This window comes from Anomalospiza imberbis, chromosome 13 (genome assembly GCF_031753505.1).
Source record: "Anomalospiza imberbis isolate Cuckoo-Finch-1a 21T00152 chromosome 13, ASM3175350v1, whole genome shotgun sequence".
Taxonomy (NCBI): domain Eukaryota; kingdom Metazoa; phylum Chordata; class Aves; order Passeriformes; family Viduidae; genus Anomalospiza; species Anomalospiza imberbis.
The window spans coordinates 1,282,501-1,301,181 of NC_089693.1; the positions used below are offsets into that span (position 1 = coordinate 1,282,501).

Sequence of the window (18,681 nt, forward strand, 5' to 3'; positions counted from 1 at the left end):
GGAAAGCTACATGTCTGTACCCAGCCTGAGTGCTGGGATACGATCACATTTGCTGCACCCCAGTGACCTGCCTGATTTCCCCACCTACAAAATGAAACCACACTATAGAGGGAAAGAAAGTAGAAATCCGAGATTTTAAAGGAGTGAGGAACAGATCTTTTCAATTTTGACTGGGAGAAGGGTCTTTCCTTTTCATGAACTGCCACAGCTTTTGACCAGTGTCATAAAGACCTCGATACTGGGGATGATGCCAAAATGGCAGTGAAGACACAAAGGGTTCTAAGGATCCATGGAAAATTATACCCAGGACTGGCTGCTTCCCTAAGATCCAAGCAACACTTCCACAGCTGGGATCTGCTGCAGAAGATCCAAGGAATAATCCACAGCTGGGATCTGCAGCAGGAGAAGATCCAAACAATATTTCCACCACTAGAATCTGCTGCAGAAGATCCAAGAAATAATTCGACAGCTGGGATCTGCTGCAGAAGATCCAAGGAATAATCCACAGTTGGGATCTGCTGCAGGAGAAGATCCAAGCAGTATTTCCATGACTGGGATCTGCTGCAGGAGAAGACAAGAGCAGCCTCTGATTTCTCCAAACCAGCTGAGCACACCGAGCAAGGGAAGGGCAAGAGGAAAAAAGTTTGAGTGATGCCTTTGCCTTGTGAATAATGAACAGTTCAAGGAGGTCAACCCATTACAACTGAAACCGTTTAATTATTAATTATGCACAATCTATGAGCAAAAGGACAAGTTCAGAATGTTTAATGGGTGGTAACTCCGACTGGACCCTCTCTTGGCATTTTGTTATTAGCACTTGTCAGCAAGGTGCTCAGGCAGAAAGACAAAAGCACAGCGGCAGAAAATCCGAGCTGGAGGAGGAGGGAGGGCTTTAAACTTCAAACACTGCTCCTAATATTTAATTTATAGAGTGCCAGGGCTCTGGTATAAACCTTATTGACTTCCCTGGAGTCAGGGGAAGCCACATTATCTAAATGAAGACCTGAGAATGAGCGCACTGAACAATCCCTCCCGATTCCCTCTCTTTTGAAGGCAGCAATATCATCAGGATCTGCATCTTCCTTTTTTCCCCTCACAGGTCTGAACAAAGGAGGAAAGAACCACCTAAGAGCACGTCCAGAAGCCAATCCTTTGGAACCTTTGCAATATGAGCCTGAATTACAGATCCCAGCATTATCCTCACTTACTCCTCCAACTGATTATTTGGAACTTCTCCTGCTCTGTTTGCTCTCCCTAAGCAGAGCAGTGGCAGAGATGCTACTGAAGCTGAGGAAATAAATAATGTCCAGCAAATCCAAAAATAAACATGGTAAGGCACCTTACTCCTTCTCCTGTCCACTTTTCAGGTTTGCATGGATAACCTCAAGAAGAAAATTCAACAGAAACAGTTTGGAGCTGCTTATTTTGTTTTGGAAACATTCTCAGGCCCATGAAATTTGGAAGCCATTCCTGATTGGCAACAAACACCAAAAACCCTCAGGCTTTCCACACCTTCAGAGGTCTTACCCAACACACAATTCCTTGAGAGCGAAATATTTGCTCAGAACATATTTAAATGCCTGAGATTTATCACATCCTTCTGCAGGAGAAATGCCACAACCTCCCTCAGTGGAAAACCAGGAATCACAGCTTTCCCTAAGCATCCAAGGAACATTTCCACCACTGGGATCTGCTGCAGGAGAAGACAAGAGCAGCCCCTGATTTCTCCAAACCAGCTGTGCACAGCGAGTGAGGGAACAGGAGAAAGGCTGGAGCGATGCCACCAGGGTGGTGATGGAAAACCCGGGCTCAAACCCACGCTCCTCATCCCTCGGGGACAGCCCCACGGATGGAACCACGGACAAGTGCCACCAGCACGTCCTGCAAGAACCTGCTGCCAACGGGGGCTGCCCAAAACCAGCAGGTTTCGTTCCTGCTGCTCTGGGAAGGGTTAAACGTTCCTGTTCTTTCCCCTCAGCTCTGTTTGTGCAGAAGGAGCTGCCATGGTCCTGTGGCTCCAGGGCCACAGGAGGGAAGTTACCAGAAGCCAGCAAAGCAAAGCCCAGCTCCTCTCTGCTCCAGGCTCCCCCGGCGCTCCCTGCCTGTGGAACGAGCATCTCCTCTGGGCACCAACTCCTGTCCTGCCTCCTCCAGGGATGCTGAAATGGCAGCATTTCATAAATAATGCCTGTGCTCTGCAAAGCCTCTCCGCCTTACCACTTCAGCCCCCACAATCTCTAGGACTGAAGAGTTTTTAGGCTTCTCTCATACTAAAGCTTTCAAAAAATGTATTCACTTTTCTGTAGTAGCTGCATTTCGCTTTGTGGCCAAATAGTGATTTTTGTTTGTTTGTTTGTTTAGAAAAATAAGTTTTAGACACACCAGAAATGCTGCCAGGTGCAATTACAGGTAATAAATGCACTGTAGCTCCCAGAAAATTCTGAGTTGGAGGGAACCATAAGGATCACCAAGTCCAACTCTTATGTGAATGGTCTTTGGCTACAAAGAGAGTGAATGACAATATTGGACAAACTCAATATTTACTCCTGCAAGAACAACTTTCTTCCACAAAATAATTATACATATCTATACATATATAAACAAAATCCATTTCCCAATTTAGATTTACTCCTTCCAGACCAACTTTCTTCCACAACATTCCTAAAACAAACCCCACTCTCTATACAAAAAACAAAATCAAAGCCCGACTTTCGATTTACTCTTACAACTTTCTTCCACAGCATTCCTAAAACAATATCTCTATATAAAACAACAACAGAAAAAAATCTATTTCTGCCTTTCTAGCCAATCTACTTCAAAAGGCCTGAACAGCCCTAATGCAGGGATTTCTGACAAGTAACAAGTTGGCAGCAGCCAGCGCTGGCTGGAGGTGGCTCCGAGGCCCAGACTTGAAAGAATTCCTGGATTGCTCCTGCTCGGCTCCCACCCTGGGCAGGAAGGTGAAGGATGATTACATCTCTGCACCTCTTGCTCTTTTCTCAGTAGCAGGTGCCAAAAGTGACAAATTATCTGTGGGGGCACCTCGGTGTGAAGTTCTGTGTGCACAGGAAACTCGTTTATCTGCAGAGCCGGGGCTGGGCAGAGGCGAGGTGCAAAGGCCAATGTTTCATCCCCAAAACACAGCCTACCTCAAAACCTCAAACCTCCTGAGGACCAGATCCTCTTCCAGCTGGCTGCTCCTCAAATTCCTGGGCAAATAGCAGAATTCCTCTCTTGGGAACGTGGGTGGGTGCTCTGGTTAAATAACCCCGTGGATATTGGGGTTGTTTGGTTGTAGCTACTGGGGGGATATTTTTCAGAGCCCAGAAAAAGGAAGGAAAGAAATTATTAAGAGCAGGAATAATCCAGATCTGGCAGTGGGATCTGGCAGTTCCTCCCCTTGCCATGATGGCTTAGATTTTTAGCTTTTATATATATATATATAAAATGTAGCTTTTTTATTTTAAAATATTAGGATTTTAGCTTTTATATTTTTCATGTATTTATAATCCTGCAGCTCTTCAGTGTATAACTCTAAGCTCCATGGACAGTGTGAGCTGCTGCTTTCCCATTCTGGGCAGACACAACTCCTCCTCTCCAGGCCTGGCAATCAAGGACACCTCACTGTCTCAGGCCCTGAGAGATTTAAACAAAAGTGACTTGAGGGGAGCAAACCTGGGGTAAATTACTTCATTAGCTGAAGCTGTAATTGGGAGATTAATCCCCAGTATGCAAATGGACCAAACTTATTAAAGTGTGAAAACCTGTGCTCCATTTTTTGGGTGTAGGAATGCCCGAAATGTACCTGAAAGCCCTTCAATAAACACCACTGATTTTTATTCCCTTACTTTTGTCTGGCCTCTGTTTTTAGGTAGTCCCAAAAAGGCATCAGCCAGGCTCAGTGCCTCTGAAGGGCCTGCAAAAACAGGTTAATCCTTCCACCATGAGTGTAATTGCTTTTTCCCTCCAACAACCCAAGATTTCCTCCCTCTCCTGTCGCTCATCAGGCAGCAGAGCACGGCAGGTTTGGGCAGACAAACACACACGGCCACACCGAGGGGACCTGGCAAAAAACTCAACCCATTTGTTGTTCCCTCTCCTCCCCTGCACCCTCCCGATGCATTTTTATTGCTTTTTCATAAAACACCGCTGCAAATAATCAAGCATGACCATTGACATCCACAAGATTGAGTTTTAGGAACCATTAAATGAGCTTGTTCTCCTGGGAAGGTTCTTGCTCAGGTTGGTCTAAAGGTAATTATTCAGCAATTCCTACCTGTGGTTTTACCTTGTTCCTGTAGAAGTCTCTGAATCTCATACATGGGTAAGGTCACAGTTTCTGTCTCCATAAAACTATTCTTTAAACCAGCTTATCCACAAACCAAAATATTGTAGGTTTGGGTAAACAGACACCCACACACCCACACACGTGTTTAGCCTATGGAAATCTCCAAAATGCCAGAAATTTCCAGGTTTCCTACATTTAAATCAATACCTGAGAACCTAAAGAGAAATTCCTAAAGAAAAGGAATTAAATCTTGTTTCATTCTGAGCCTTGTGGAGCTTTTTTACTGCATTTACAGCACGAGCAAAATGCAGCATGGATTCATTAAGGTGAAGGAATTCAGGAACCCTCCTCATGTTATTTGATCAAGCTGAACATCCTGGGAATTTTTAAGGCTATTCCATTAGGTAGAGGGGTATATTTAGCCCCATTTAAAAAAAAGATAATAGGAAGAACTATACAGAAAACATGGATTAAGTGCAAGTTAATTTTTTTCCACGGGAAAATCTGAAAGTATATTGACACTGAAATGCTTCACAGCTCAGCGTTAACACTCCACCAGCTCTTAAATGTTCCTGGAGTAAGGATTTAAAAAGAGACAAAAAAAAAGAAAAAGAAACAAAAAAGAAAAAAAAAAGAGGTCTTTGATTTGTGGAGTTTGGAAAGTCCTTGAGCTAGATTAAACTGCAGTCTTGTGAGACCAAGTATCTCTGTGGGGGCACTTGACAGAAATGCTCAAGAAACTCATGGAAAGCTTCTCTCTGCTTACTCATGAAGCTATCAGGCTAAGGATTCATGAGGACAACTAATTAATTCTTCTTCTCAATTTCTGCCTGGCTTGTTCAACCAGGCAGGTTTTGCAATGCTGCCTCCTGTTTGTACAAACCAGGATTTGCTCTTGGAAGTCTCCCCTCCCCGAGCTTCTGATGGAATTGGAATAACACAATCATTTAAAACTGCAAAAATCGAGTTCTTTTCCTCCCTCATCCAATACAATTAAAACCAAATAAACCAAAAGCAACACTTACATCACAATTACAGTGAGACAAACCACGGCACCTTAGAAACCAAAACGAATTTCTCTCAGGTGAGGAAGAAGAAAAGGTTGGAAAGCAGAGCTGATGTTTAACTACAGAGCTGGAGCCCCACCTGCTCCAGGGGCTGGCAGGAATTGCTTTCCTAGAAGGGACACTCCAGCCACACAAAGGTTAAACAAAACAGCCCTGCAGAGCTTAAGGAATATTTAAAGGACCCTGCAGGATGATTTCCAGCTTTCTGTCTGTCCAAGCTTCTCCACATGCAGAGCAGACACCTCTAAAGCCGTGGGATCCAAAGGATGAGAAGCTGAAATGCTGAAAACCACAAAGCTCCTGGGGCTGGGCTTTTGGGATCTTTGTACCCAATCTGCAACCACCCAGGGAATGCTGAGCTGGGCAGAGAGCAGCAAAAATGGCATCTTTAGAAGGTTCCAGGAATTCTGCAGCTGGAATACAGGTTGGATTGATGAATTTAGAGCTATTTTCCAACCTAAATGATTCTGAACAGTGATTTCCTACTAAAATATTTTGACAGCAAGATAACCTAAGTGCCTACAGCTGGAAGGGCCCTTAAAATAATGTCACTTCTCAACCTACTTCAAGGGATGCAAAAAATGCTATGAACAGAGCTCTGATTTTCCTGAAAAACCCAATACCACATTTTCTGCAGAGGTGCAGAACCCAGTAACCCACCAGTTACCAAACTGGGAATGCAGACCTGCCTCGTTTACCTTTTACACTGAGCATTTCTAATGCATCAAAAGGAAAATGCAGAATTACGATCAATGCTACAGTTCTAGGAATTTGGAAGTGGAAATTTGATTTCCTGAGTGACCCTTGCAGATATGAGAACACTTAAGAGGCCCAGGTGGGGTGTCTGGGATATTGCTGGAGATCTGCAGGCTGAGCAAGGAACAAGTAGGGGTCTTTTCTGTCAGCTCAAGAGAAAATATAAGGGAAACTGTGAGGCTGTGAGCAGTGAGAATGTTAAAAACCTATGGATTCTACCTGCAATATTTAACATTTTTCCAGTCAAAGAATCATGGGATTGTCAATGTTGGAAGAGACCTTCAAGGTCACTGAGTCCAGCTGCCAACCCAGCACCTCCATGCTCACCACTGAGCCTTGTCCCCAAGTGCCACATCCACACGTTTTTGAACATTTCCAGGGCTGGTGACTCCACCACTGCCTTGGGCAGCCTGTTCCAATGCTTCACAACCTTTTCCACAAAGAAATTGCTCCCAATATCCAAACTAAACCTCTCCTGGCCCAGACTGAGGCTGTTCCCTCTCCTCCTGTCCCTGTTCCCAGCCCAACCCTCCCGGCTGTCCCCTCCTGCCAGGACTTGTGCAGAACCACAAGGGCCCCCCTGAGCCTCCTTTTCTCCAGGCTGAGCCCCTTTCCAGCTCCCTCAGCCCCTCCTGGGGCTCTGGGGTTTCCATTTATACTCTTTTTGTGTATCTGGAAGAGATTCCAACAACAAAAACTTTTAGGAGTTGTTTGAAACTGCACCTATTGCTTTGGAAGCACAATCACCTGCCGTGGCAAATTCTTTGGCTGTACCACCATGAAAAATAAGGCCACATCCAGGACATCTTCCCAGCCAGGCTCCTGCTTCCAGCCCCTCTCCATCCCTCATGTGGAACGTTCTGGAAAGGCTCTCTCAGCCAGCGAGGCGTGTCCTTCCCAACGGGAATCACCCGCGCCTCCCACGCTGCACGTCCTGGAGCTGGAGACAAACTCAGCCCAGTGCTGGAATATCCAACATCCCAAATCACAGTAGCCTGCCTTTGCTGCTGCCTGTGGCAGGAAGAACTCCTCTAACAGCCAGTCCATCCCATCTGTGGGCCAGGAGCAGGGATCTTGTCACGGTGGGAGCTGCTGCTCCAATTAGGACTGGTGCTTAAACGAGCGTGGCTCATTTGGAGCTGGATCAGAGCTCACTCGAAGGCACCACATGGTAAAAAATAAGGGTTCTGGCAGGCACGTTTATCCCATCCACACAATGCTCCTCGCTGATTCTGCCATTAAAAAATAATCCCAGCCCCGATGCCATCAGCAGCCCCGTAAGATCATTTCCCAACAGAGCCCATCAGGCACGGTTTGCTGTGATTTCGGAGGAACCACCGTGCCGGGCTGCCTTTGGTTCAGTTGTCCTGCTTCTCAAATGGCTTATTCACCCTTTCTGTGAGTCAGCTGAAGTCCTAGAGAATGAACAAATGCACGTCTCAAACTGCCAAAGGGACCCACTGTGTTTTGTGCATTTCACTAAGAGTTTAAAACCAGCTCCAAAAATCTCACTACTGAAGAAAACCTAAAGCTTCCCAAGGAATTTTCATTCCACAGTGTCCACTATCCCAAGCTGCCCCAAGCCCCATCCAGCCTGGCCTTGGACATTTCCAGGGATGGGGCAGCCACAGCTTCTCTGGGCAGTTGAATTAATTAATCCTAGGAATTAATATTAGCTTGGATTCCTGCCATGTTTTGGTGGAAGTTCTACCAAATCCCATCACAACCAACACCAGTAAGTGACTACCAGAGAGAATAAAGGTCTCCACCACTTTAAAACATCTCTAGGTTCTCCTGGATCAGGCTCTGAAGCTTTAGCTGGCTCCAGGAGAAGGATTGAGGGAATTTTAAGATCTCCAAGGGGAAAATTTGACCCAGAATAACCAGTCTTGCAAACCAGGATTTCTAATTCTGAATATTCCCATTCTGACATCGAGTGTGTTCAAAACAAAGCAAGTGGAACCTAAAGAACTTTCAGCTGAGCTGTGCTTTGTCACCTGGAGCTTCAACAGCCCACACTGACCACCTCAGGAGAATGATGACTTCACTTGCTGAGGAACATAAAAAAAATCTCAAAAATACCAAAATGCCACTGGTGAAGGTACTCAGACGTTTACAGCCCGCACAAAGTTCCCTGGCTCAAGTTTTTGTGAGAAGACTGGAGCAGGTCTGGTCCTGAGGAGATGTGAAAGCTGCCAGATTAAAGAAACAGAATACCCTGAACAGCACCGGAAGAACCAGATCTCCACCAAGAGCCAGGGCAAAGAGAGACTGGGAAAACTTCTCTTGACACAGAGGATCTTTGCTCATTTTAATGGAACTGCACCCTTCAAGGCCCAAATGCCACTTTAGGAAGAAGTTCAGCTCAGCCACCAAGTCATTCCCTGCCAGAAGGACAGAAGTGCTCGCTGAGGTGAGCCCAGGTAGGTGGAGACAACAGAAAGGAGGACTTGGCTCATCCCAAGCTCCACAAAAATTACAGGGACAGGCTGGAAGCAGCTGGATGACTTCAGACAGGCTTTAGACACATCAGCACCCAGAACTCAGCCTGAGGAGCTGGAAACGACCTCCTGCTGGAGGCTGATGCAACTCTTTAGAGAGTGGTGTCTCCTTTTTTCCTGATGGAACCCCCTAATTAGCAGTATCACCTTATAGACATTAAAAGTGAAGCAAACTCCAGTTTTTTGACAGCACACCATTTGCTGCCTTTTAAAAAGGATCCAAGTGGTGATACAGTTATTAAAGAGATTTCAGTCTCTTGGCTTTGAGCTGCTTCTTTTCAGGGAGAAAAAACCTTCATTTTTTCAAGGATTCTGGAACATTTTTCAAGTGTTTAGAAGACAGAGGTCTGCCCTCAGCTATCTCCTCATTGTTCAGACTTGGGCTCCTGCTACAGCTCAGCTGGGGAGGGATGTGGGAGATGCAAGGAGTGTTTCACTCCAGAAATGTGATGTTTTGCCACTGAAATCCAGTCTCCTGCTCACACCTGCATCTCCTGCATCCCAGTATTTTATTGTGGCCTTCTGGCTGAATAAAAATGTTTGGATGTCATTCAGGTGCTCTCCTGCTTACCCCTCATTTTCTCTCCTCGTTAAAATGCCCTTTTTGCCCATCAAAACCTCCTTAAACACACCCACATTGAAGATTTGGTTGTCCCTGTCCCAGCTCATCAGAGGAACGACGCCCACGACGAGGCTGAGGCTCCAGGACCCCGGCAGCTCCGAGCCCTGCCTTGTGAGACACCCAAATCTTGGATAAACTCAATATTTAGAGCAGAAAAGCAGCAGAGAGTGGGACCAGGCCAGTTCATGTGTGAGAGCTCCAAGCTGCAACTTGTGCTGGGGAGGATGTTGGGCATTGTGCTTCATTAGGAAACAAAATATAAGCTTTCCACTCCATTAGGAATGACTTTAGGAGTGAAAGCACATAAGACGACGACTCACCTCATCAACAATGCACTGCAATAACTGGAGAGGCTGCAATGGCAAGGAGAGAGGGGGAAAAAAAAGTATTAGACTATATGCAATATCTTTACAGTGGAGTGGAAAGAAAAAATCATTAATGCAATAAAATATAGCAAGATTAATCAACGGCAGCAAACTCTTATCAAAACATTGATGCTCAGGATGTTCTATTATTTCTAATGGTACCTAATCTAATACAGGCAGTTAAAGGTTTGCATTTTCTTCAAAATGCAATTTGCTAAGTTTAAAACAAGGCATTCAAGCATGCAGAGGGAGCAGCCATCAGGAAAAAGAAAAGTGAATTTTTTTCTGAACTCATAAAGCTTACCATTAAAGATCCCTGGTTTTTCTGAATCTGAAAAAAGACAATATGTAATTAGCATGTCATAATCAAAATGACTCACTTGGACACATTATGATCACTGAGAGAAAATTATTGCATCGCTGGTGGCAATTTGTGGGCATGTGTTAACACAATTTACATAATGAAAATACACAAATGTTAATAGCTCGCTTCTCATTTATAGGCGAAAGTCAGCAGAATGTTAATTTCACACAACACTTTTTAGTACCCTCCAGGTTGTATTAGAATAGGAAGAAAAACCATAATCCATTTCAAAAGGCTGTTTACGATTCAGATATAAATAATGTTTTATATTGCTAGATTGTGAACACTGGGCTTAATGTTGCAATCATTGCTAATGTTATGAAGCTCACTCTTTTTAAATTAAAAACCGATTTATTTAAAATTGAAATTAAATCATAGTCAGAAATTAGAATTTTGGATTACTGCCAGGCTCTGCTCACAATCTCTTTTTTGTGAAGAAAACTTTAATTATGTGGTTGAAGTATCTACTGCTGCTCAGGAAAGCCTTTAACACTCCACTTTCCCCCAAGTTTTTCATCCACTCCTCCTTGGACTCTGAGCAGAGCATCACCATCTACGAGATGGGGAAGTTTGCTGAACTTTGTGTTGCTTTAAACTGAAAAGGGAAGATTTATCTCTGAGCCTCTCTGAATTTCTGAACAACCTGGGGGAGAAATCCATCCACAGTTTGCAGTAACAGAACCTCCCACTGCTTCAAGAGCTGCAAAATCTCCTAGCCTACGCTCCCCTCGATGAAAAAAAAGAAACAAAGGCAGGATCCCAACAGAAGGAATGAAACACAAAGCACAGAGCAGGGACTTTGCGTAAAACACTGAATTTTGGGGTGCTGCTCTCCCAGCACTTTCCAAGGCACCCCATTTTAAATGGCTGGGGTAATTAATCACCAGTTTTTCCCCAACACACACGGAGTTGTTGGCACCCCAACGTAATCCTGACGCAAACAGAACACGATCCTCAGTGAAAATGTTCTTTTCTAACCCCAATCCTCTGCCCTGCCCCTTCCATTCCATACTGTCCCCTGCCTGGTGCCAGGATGATGAATGCTTGGGCTCCCAGCAGCGTTGGGAGCTCTTCCCCATCCCCAGGCAGGGGCAGGATCCTCCAGGAACACTTTTCCAGCTGTAAAATGGGAGAGAGGAGGGTGAAGACCAGCACTGAGGAAATAGCTGCTTTACACACCTCAAGTCTTTTATTACTGTATCAGCAGCACACAAACATAAAGTTCCTCAGTAAAATTCTGTTTTTTCTAAGGAGGAAAATTCAATAGTAAATAGGCAGAAGCAGCCCATCATATTTTTTAATCATCACTCTCCATCTATTACAACTCTACAGAATAAATCTGCTGGTTTTGCTAATACGCGAAATATTCTGTGGCTATAAAAACCCTTTATTTTTTTCCCCTACTTCACTTCCAGATGTTAAATGACAAAATAGACTGAGCTTATTCAATAGGGATGATTTGGAGCTTCTTTACATTAGAGCACAGGAACAGTTTTTAGCCAAACAGATCATCAGTCACATTTCCTTCCTGGAAAAATAGCTCTTGTCACGGAAGGGAATCGAGGTGGGGTCACACGGAGCGGCCCCAACACGGGTATGATTACATCCAATTTCAGAGCAAGATTTAAAATATCATTTCTAATAAAAGCACTCAGCCCTCCTAATGAAAAATCAAGCAACACAAATCCAAGTGTTAGGGAATTCTCCCCGTGACACCGGCGGCGCCGCCGGAGCCCGGCCCAGCCGTGGCCCCGCTCCCACACACGTCGTTACCAGCCTTTATTACACAATTCTGATGGCAACAAATTATTTGGAGATCATCTTCATAAATTTTGCATTGAGGTAGCTGTGCCACTACCTGGAATTGATTCAAAACGCTTAAGACACTCAATTACTTTTTAACACTGTTACCCGGTGTAACGACATCGCCGCCGCTTCCCTCGCATCTGATGATGCAACATCATTGTAATTGATTCATTTTCTCAATTAAATAAAGCTCCTGTGCTCTCCTCTCTGCAATGCCACCGAGACTCCCCAGCTAGATGGATTACCTCTTCTCCCTGCCTTGGATAAATGGCTGGTGAGGCCACGCTCTGCTCCTCCCTTCCCTCCACAAAGCTGCAGCCGTATTTTTCAACTTGGGAGCGGGGCTGAACTTTGCTGTGTTTATATTAGGCAGATTTTTCACTGCTAAAACCACCCTTGTTTACCTTTTTCCCAGCTCCCATTACGGGGCAGCTTCCACCACCATAAACCAAAGCCGAGCGCCGACAACTTTACGGCCGGGGCTTCTGCTCTTGCCCACAGTTCAGGGAACAGGGAAGCAGCAGCTTTCCTGAGCATTAACAACTGCTTTAAAAGGGCTCCTCAGAAAACACTGTCCCGTTTTTGTCTCCTCCCCTCAGTGCCAGGTCTTTGTGCATTACTGGGAGACGGGAGGTTTTGGAGGCAGCTTCACCTCGAGGGATCCGAGTGCAGCGGCTGCAGCTCAAAAGCTGGAAAATTTGAGGTGTTCCTACGCCACATGATGCCCCAAAAACTTGGGGATTGAGGAGATTGTTGTGTTTTCATGTTTTCCATGAAGAATTTCAAATAGTGAAATGGCAGCAGTGACACAAGAAAACCCAGAGTGAAAGGAAGGAGAAAAAAAAAAAAAAAAAGCAGGACATGTTTTGAGAGCATCAAGGAACACTTTGAGGTCCTTGTTAGAACATCCTGTGCCTAGCTCTGGGACCACCCAGCTCCAGGAGGTCATGGAGCTGCTGGAGCAATTCCAGAGGAGGACATGGAGATGCTCAAAGGGTGAAGCCCCTCTGAAGCCAGGCTGGGAGAGCTGGGAACATTCACCTGGAGAAGAGAAGGATCCAGGGAGAGCTCAGAGCCTGAAGGGGCTCCAGGAGAGCTGGAGAGGGACTGGGGACAAGGATGGAGGGACAGCACACAGGGAATGGATCCCACTGCCAGAGGGCGGGGATGGATGGGAGATTGGGCAGGAATTCCTGGCTGGGCTGGAATTCCCAGAGAGCTGTGGCTGCCCCTGGATCCCTGGAATGTTCAAGGTGAGGTTGGACGGGACTGGAGCACCCAGGGATGGTGGAAGGTGTCCCTGCCATGGAATGAGCTGAACTTTAAGATCCTTTCCCAACTAAAGCATTCCAAGATTCCATGATCATTCCCCCTCAGAAAAGTCACTTTTAGCCTCTCAGCACCAAGGCTCTCCCTCAGCCTCACCAGAGCATCTCTGAGCCCTGCCCACCACCAACTCCCCCTGCTCAGAAGCTTCTCCAACTTTCCTAAGGCAACTGAAACAGTCTGAACTTGCAGAAATAGCTCTGCTATTTGATATTTTTGAACCTGCCTTGTATTTTCTGCGGCTTTACCTACTGCATGTGACCGTTCATGATTTGCAGGAACAGGGAAATGATCAATAAATCTGCCCCGTTATCAGAGTATTTCTCAGGCCACGGAACACTGGTGGAACCTGGATAAACCACTCCAGAAAGCACAATCTCCAAAAAGCGGGTTTTTTCCCCCCCCCAGGGTTGGTTAAAAATTCCAAAGTTTGTCTCCTGCTTCATCTCCTATTTAATTAATGCCTCTGGTTATGAAAGGCAACTTCTGACAGACCATCAGGTTATTTTTCTGTCTCCATGGAGATGCCTGGGCAGGGAGGTGGCTGAGAAGACCTCTCCCATCCCTTTCACATTGCAGTCACCAGCACAATCAAGGAAGCTCAAATGAATCCACCCCGGGTAACTTGGAGGAGTCACCAGCTACAGCTTTAATTTTCGCTTTTACTCCCTGGAATTAGGACTTGCCCTGGAGCTCTTGTTTGAGAGATTTGCAGGTGACCCAGGGTTAGATCTTCCCACAGCAGTTAACAAATTTTCTCTTTACATATATACTGCTTTTCAAGCTCCTGATAGTGTTTTTTTAATAGAAAAACCCATCTACCAACAAATCATACAGTTATGATTTTTAAGGGAGGCTTCACACGACAGCATTTATTTTCCTGTGGATTTTAAAAGCAGATAGAAGTTATTTTTCATCTGCACAAATGAGGGTTGAGTTTTAAGAGCAAAAACTAACATTGTGTCCTACTGACAAAAGCTTTATCTCTACCCTGATATAAAAGGTAAAGGAATATCTAAATATTCTGGTTTCCATGGGGGCTTCACCACCGTTCCATAATTCCCATGGAATTAAAGGATGATCTTCAGATATATTTTACAATTTCTTGCAAAATTGCAATTGCTGATACTTCTGCAAGAAGTCAAAGCACCAAACCAGTGAGAATGACCCCCCTAATTTGTTCCTGATATTCTAAACACCCTTCCCCATCCCCAACTGGGGATTTTGCAAATAGCAGACTTCAATCACTGTCACAAAACATAAAAAAAAAAAAAAATTCAAAATAAAATAATAGACAATTCACAACAACCTTAATATTAAATATATTCTTACAATTATATTATGCTGCTTTTCCCCGAGGTCTCCAAACAAATTTATATAAAGAGATTATTTCATCCACCATTGAACTGCAGCCACTTCTCAGAGAAATCTCTTTACCAGAGTTTAGAAACACAATTCAACAAAGTGGGCATGGAAAGCTCCACGCTGTTGGAAGGATTGTGGTGGCAACAACTCCTCCCAGCAGTAATTTCTACACCAGAGTAGAACCAGAACACCCTGACAACAAATCCCTTGGTCAGCAGGAGTAGGGACAAGGGAAAAAACCCAAATTTAGCAAATTGCTGTTGAAAATCTTGGAATGATTTAGGCTGGAAAAGGTCTCCAGGATGACAGAGTCCAACCATCACCCCAAACCATGTCTGCAGGCCTCGTTCCCAGCACCACAAAAAGTGGGTGAGGAGAACAAGGAATGGTCAAACAGACACCAGACAAACAACTGGGTTTTGTTCCACCCAGATCTTGCTTGGTGTCACCCAAATGACAACAGAGAGGAACAGCAGGAGAACTTACTGGACACCATGGGAGAGGGAAAATGAGCACAACTGAGCAGGAAGAAAATGACAGAATGCTCTGAAGGAGCCAATAAAACATCCAAACCTCCAAAAACCCACAAACATCATGGTGGGATGTCCAGGAACCACAGGCTGAACCACTCAGGGTGATCCCTCCTCCCTGTGCCTCAGCCTGGGCATCCCCAGGGAGCTGGGGGAACGTTCAGAGGAGAACCCCAACAGTCAGAAGTCCAGGGAGACCAAAAGAACCTGGAAACAGAGCAAGGACATCATAACCACCACCCCTCCTGCATGCATGCTCCGTGTTCATTCCACTCACAACTGCCCTCAGATCCTGCAGCACGGAAAACCTTCCTAGGGACGAAGCAGAGGAACAAATCTGAGGAGCTGAGAGCCTCCAGCAGCTGCAGGGTTGAAGAGCAGCAGATGAATTTCCACGAGGATTGTCCCTGCTCCTGAGGACAACCCTGCAGTTCCCTTCTGGCTTGGGAATGAACAGGTGAGATGGTGATTGCTGAAATGTCTCACTTTTTGAGCCATCTAAAAAAATCCAGACGTTCCTCTGAGGAGCTGCAAAATCAACTGTGATCACTGCAGATGTCACAATCCCAGGGACAGCTGAAGGGGAGTAACCCAGAGCAATAAAAATTTGGGTTCATCAGGGGAGTCTTCCACCCAAGCTGAGGCACCACCATCCTCTCCTGTGTCTCTGGACTGCCCACGGAGGGTTGTGTTGCACTCTCAGGAATCAGCCCCAAATTTCCATGGGATTGGCAGAAGAATGGAAGCTCTGGAGATGAGGGAAACACCTGCCTAGACCTCAAAATTATTCACTCCTCATCTGGGGCTGGAGGTTCCTGACTTTGCTGAGCAACCAGCACCCAGCAGAGGAGAAGACCCCGCGCCTGTGGGAACACATTCCTGAGCCTCTGGCACAGCCCAAACCCTGGGAGTGCCGTGTCCTTCTCCACGAGTGCCTCTCCAGCTCTGAGGAGCAGGAGCTGTTGAGAACCACAGCTCCAGTCTGAGCGCTCTCAGCTGCAGCCCTGCCCAGGGAACAGGCAAAGGAGCAGCGGGCTTGTCTCTGGTCATCTCCTGGGAGGGAACTGCTCCTCACCCAGGCCAACAGCCTGTGCTGAGTGCTGCTGTGCCTGCCTCTGGATCCCTGAAGTGTCCTAGGCCAGGCTGGAGCAGCCTGGGGTAGTGGAAGATGTCCCTGCCCATGGCAGGGGATGGAATGATACGGTCTGAAGGTCCCTTCCAACCCAAACCAGCCTTTGATGATGATAGAATTCCAGCAAATCCAGTATTTCCTGATGGTTCTCCAAGGGCCACCTGAGCCAGCCCAAGCACACGAATCCCTCTGCAGCCCTTCTGCCTCAGGGAAGCCCCAGTCCCAGGTTTAAGGTCCCATTCAGGCAACTCCTTCATGGGCATCACGGCAGGAATGGGATTTGGGAGAGGAGTTTCCTTCCAAGCCCTCCAGGGACATCTCCCATTCCACCAACTCATGCAGGAGATCCTTCTAGATCTGCAAAAATCTCTCTGCAGGAATTTCAGTATTTCATGGAAAGCTGGAATGGTTTGGGTGGGAAGGGACCTTAAAGCCCACCTCATTCCACGCAAGACTGAAGAAATCCCGGAACAAATCTGAGCCCTCCTCCCTCAGACTGCCTGGAATTCCCAGGATTAGAGATTAAAAAATGCCCATCAGCCTTCCAAGATCCCAAGCCAATAAGCCACTGTTAAAACATACTAAGATCATATTAGAACTTCCTATAACATCATTATATTAAAACTTATTATAAAATGTTACTAGTTACCTCCATTTCTGCACTTGACCATATCATTTAAACATTACATTTACATTAAAAAAATATCAGGAAGATTAAGATCAATAAATAAAATGTCTCTTCTTATATTTCAGATTCCTAACAGATCCTTAAAAAAAATTTTTCTAAAATCTCTCCATTTTCCAGACACAAAAGCACCTCTGGAAAAATAAACTAAATTCGAATTTCACAGCAAGTTTCTAACAGGCAAATCAAATTCAAGTTTAAACTATTTTCTGGCTATGGAGAAAAAAAAAATAAAGCAAAAAGTATCTGAAGTAAATTAACAGGAATGATCTACGTGAAACCTATGCTAAGAAATTAGGAAGAGTTTAAAATAATAGCAGATGACATCAAATATTGCCAATGGAATACATTACAAAAGCAAAAGGATTTGCAGAAATCTATCATATTTAAGATATTACCCAACAATTTCATTCACTGTTTTGGCATTAGCATTTGAACAGTGTTTAATGTCTTTTAAATGGTTCGATGTAATGATAGATCTGGAAGACAAAACATTTCTTTCTTACCAGGAAACATGCTGTAAACAACCCTCAATTTATCCTCCCCAAAGACATGAATGCTTAAAGGATGCTTCTGCCAATGGAAGAAACAACACTAAAGTGGTTATTTCGCATCCCAACTTTAACTAAATATTTTTTCCCTTGACAAGCTGCTTCCATTTAAATGAACCCAGGCCGAATTTGGTCAATAGTATGGATTGCAGAGAACAAAAAGAACCTTGGACCATGCTAATGCAGGGATCAGAAAGCAGCAACTTCATTTCAAGCCAGGCAATTATTTAGCAAACTAAGATACAGCAAATAAATCCACGTTTTCCACGGAAAAGCTGGCACGGGAGCTTTCGGAATTAAACCTCACTGGCAGAAATCGCGGCGAGGGCAGAACTGGAGAGGAGAGGAGAAAAACCAAAGGGAGAAAAATGAAATCCTGCGAAACCCCTCAGCTTTGGGAGCAGAAATAAAAGAGTAACAGTAATAATGATGATGGCAATCATTTAAAAAAGGGCAAGGTGTCCTGCTGGAGGATGGAGCCGTGTCCCAAGGCCGGGGGAGCTCATTGTCCCCAGTCCCCGGAGCAGCAGGACCCAGCTGAGCAACGCTCTGCATTGTCCCTCCCAGGCTTTTCAAACCCCGGGATCCGGGAAAAGTACAAACCTTTCCCTACCAGGAGGAGCAGAAAGCTGTTTGCTTCCACTGGTTTGGTTTTTTTTTTTCCTCCCTGTTATGTTTTCTCAGGAAGCAAAGCCACGGCAGGTCCACAGCGAGCGCTTTCCTGGGCTGTAAAATTCCCTGTTATCCACTTCTGCTTCCTTTGCTGTGGATTTAAGGATGCCTCCTCCGTGAGACCAGGGATATGTCATCATTTTGTTGGACTACCAGCTCTGACAGCCTTGTCTCTCCCAGTTTGTGCTCACAGTGCTGGGAAAAGGAAGGGGGAAAAGCTGAGAGGGGGAAAAAAAATATCAAGGGAAAATCCAACTATGACTAAATTCTTCCCTAATTTATTCCTGTTATTTCTCCTGCTGCAAAAATAAACTCTGTTTATATAAAAAAAGAGCCTTAAATTAAGGTCTCTGGCTCCCACTGCATTTTGAAATAAGTTATTTGAATCCCTGGCTGATCTATTTTAACAAATATCATCTCCCGTGTCCATCACTCCTCCTGTCTTTTTGATCTCTTTTTTCCTACTTATCATGTTCTTTATTTGAAACAGATTTTTAACAGATAATCTCCGCCGTTATAACAATATCTTGCTCGCATTTTATTCAAATAATTCTTAAAAACAGCTTAAAAAGCCGTTTGGAATAACATCAAGCTCTCCATCAATCAAACAGCAAAAATTCCGCTGGCGGTTGTATAAACATCAGATCAACT

General features: G+C 45.0%; 1 protein-coding gene and 2 long non-coding RNA genes across 12 annotated transcripts in view; 2 read left to right on the forward strand and 1 right to left on the reverse strand.

Annotated features, from left to right (window-relative positions):
- LOC137481668 (uncharacterized) overlaps positions 1–256 on the forward strand; it is a 2,115-nt gene extending 1,859 nt beyond the window's left edge. The window contains exon 4 of the long non-coding RNA XR_011003592.1: positions 1–256. This exon is cut by the window's left edge and continues 867 nt beyond it. This is a non-coding gene — a long non-coding RNA (uncharacterized lncRNA).
- LOC137481673 (uncharacterized) overlaps positions 1–18,681 on the forward strand; it is a 358,787-nt gene that overhangs the window by 66,411 nt on the left and 273,695 nt on the right. The gene's annotated exons all lie outside the window — the stretch shown is intronic.
- The window catches only part of MAP2K5 (mitogen-activated protein kinase kinase 5), a 136,046-nt gene that overhangs the window by 25,380 nt on the left and 91,985 nt on the right, over positions 1–18,681 (reverse strand). For 9 of the 10 annotated variants that reach the window (XM_068203505.1, XM_068203506.1, XM_068203504.1 and 6 more), the window contains 2 exons: positions 9,904–9,930; positions 9,555–9,587 (listed from right to left, as the gene is read on the reverse strand). In XM_068203505.1, coding sequence (XP_068059606.1) covers positions 9,555–9,587; positions 9,904–9,930 — 60 coding nt within the window. Of the gene's footprint in view, positions 1–9,554; positions 9,588–9,903; positions 9,931–13,495; positions 17,381–17,961; positions 18,226–18,681 lie in introns of those variants that run through there. The other variant, XR_011003580.1, reaches the window with a different exon arrangement.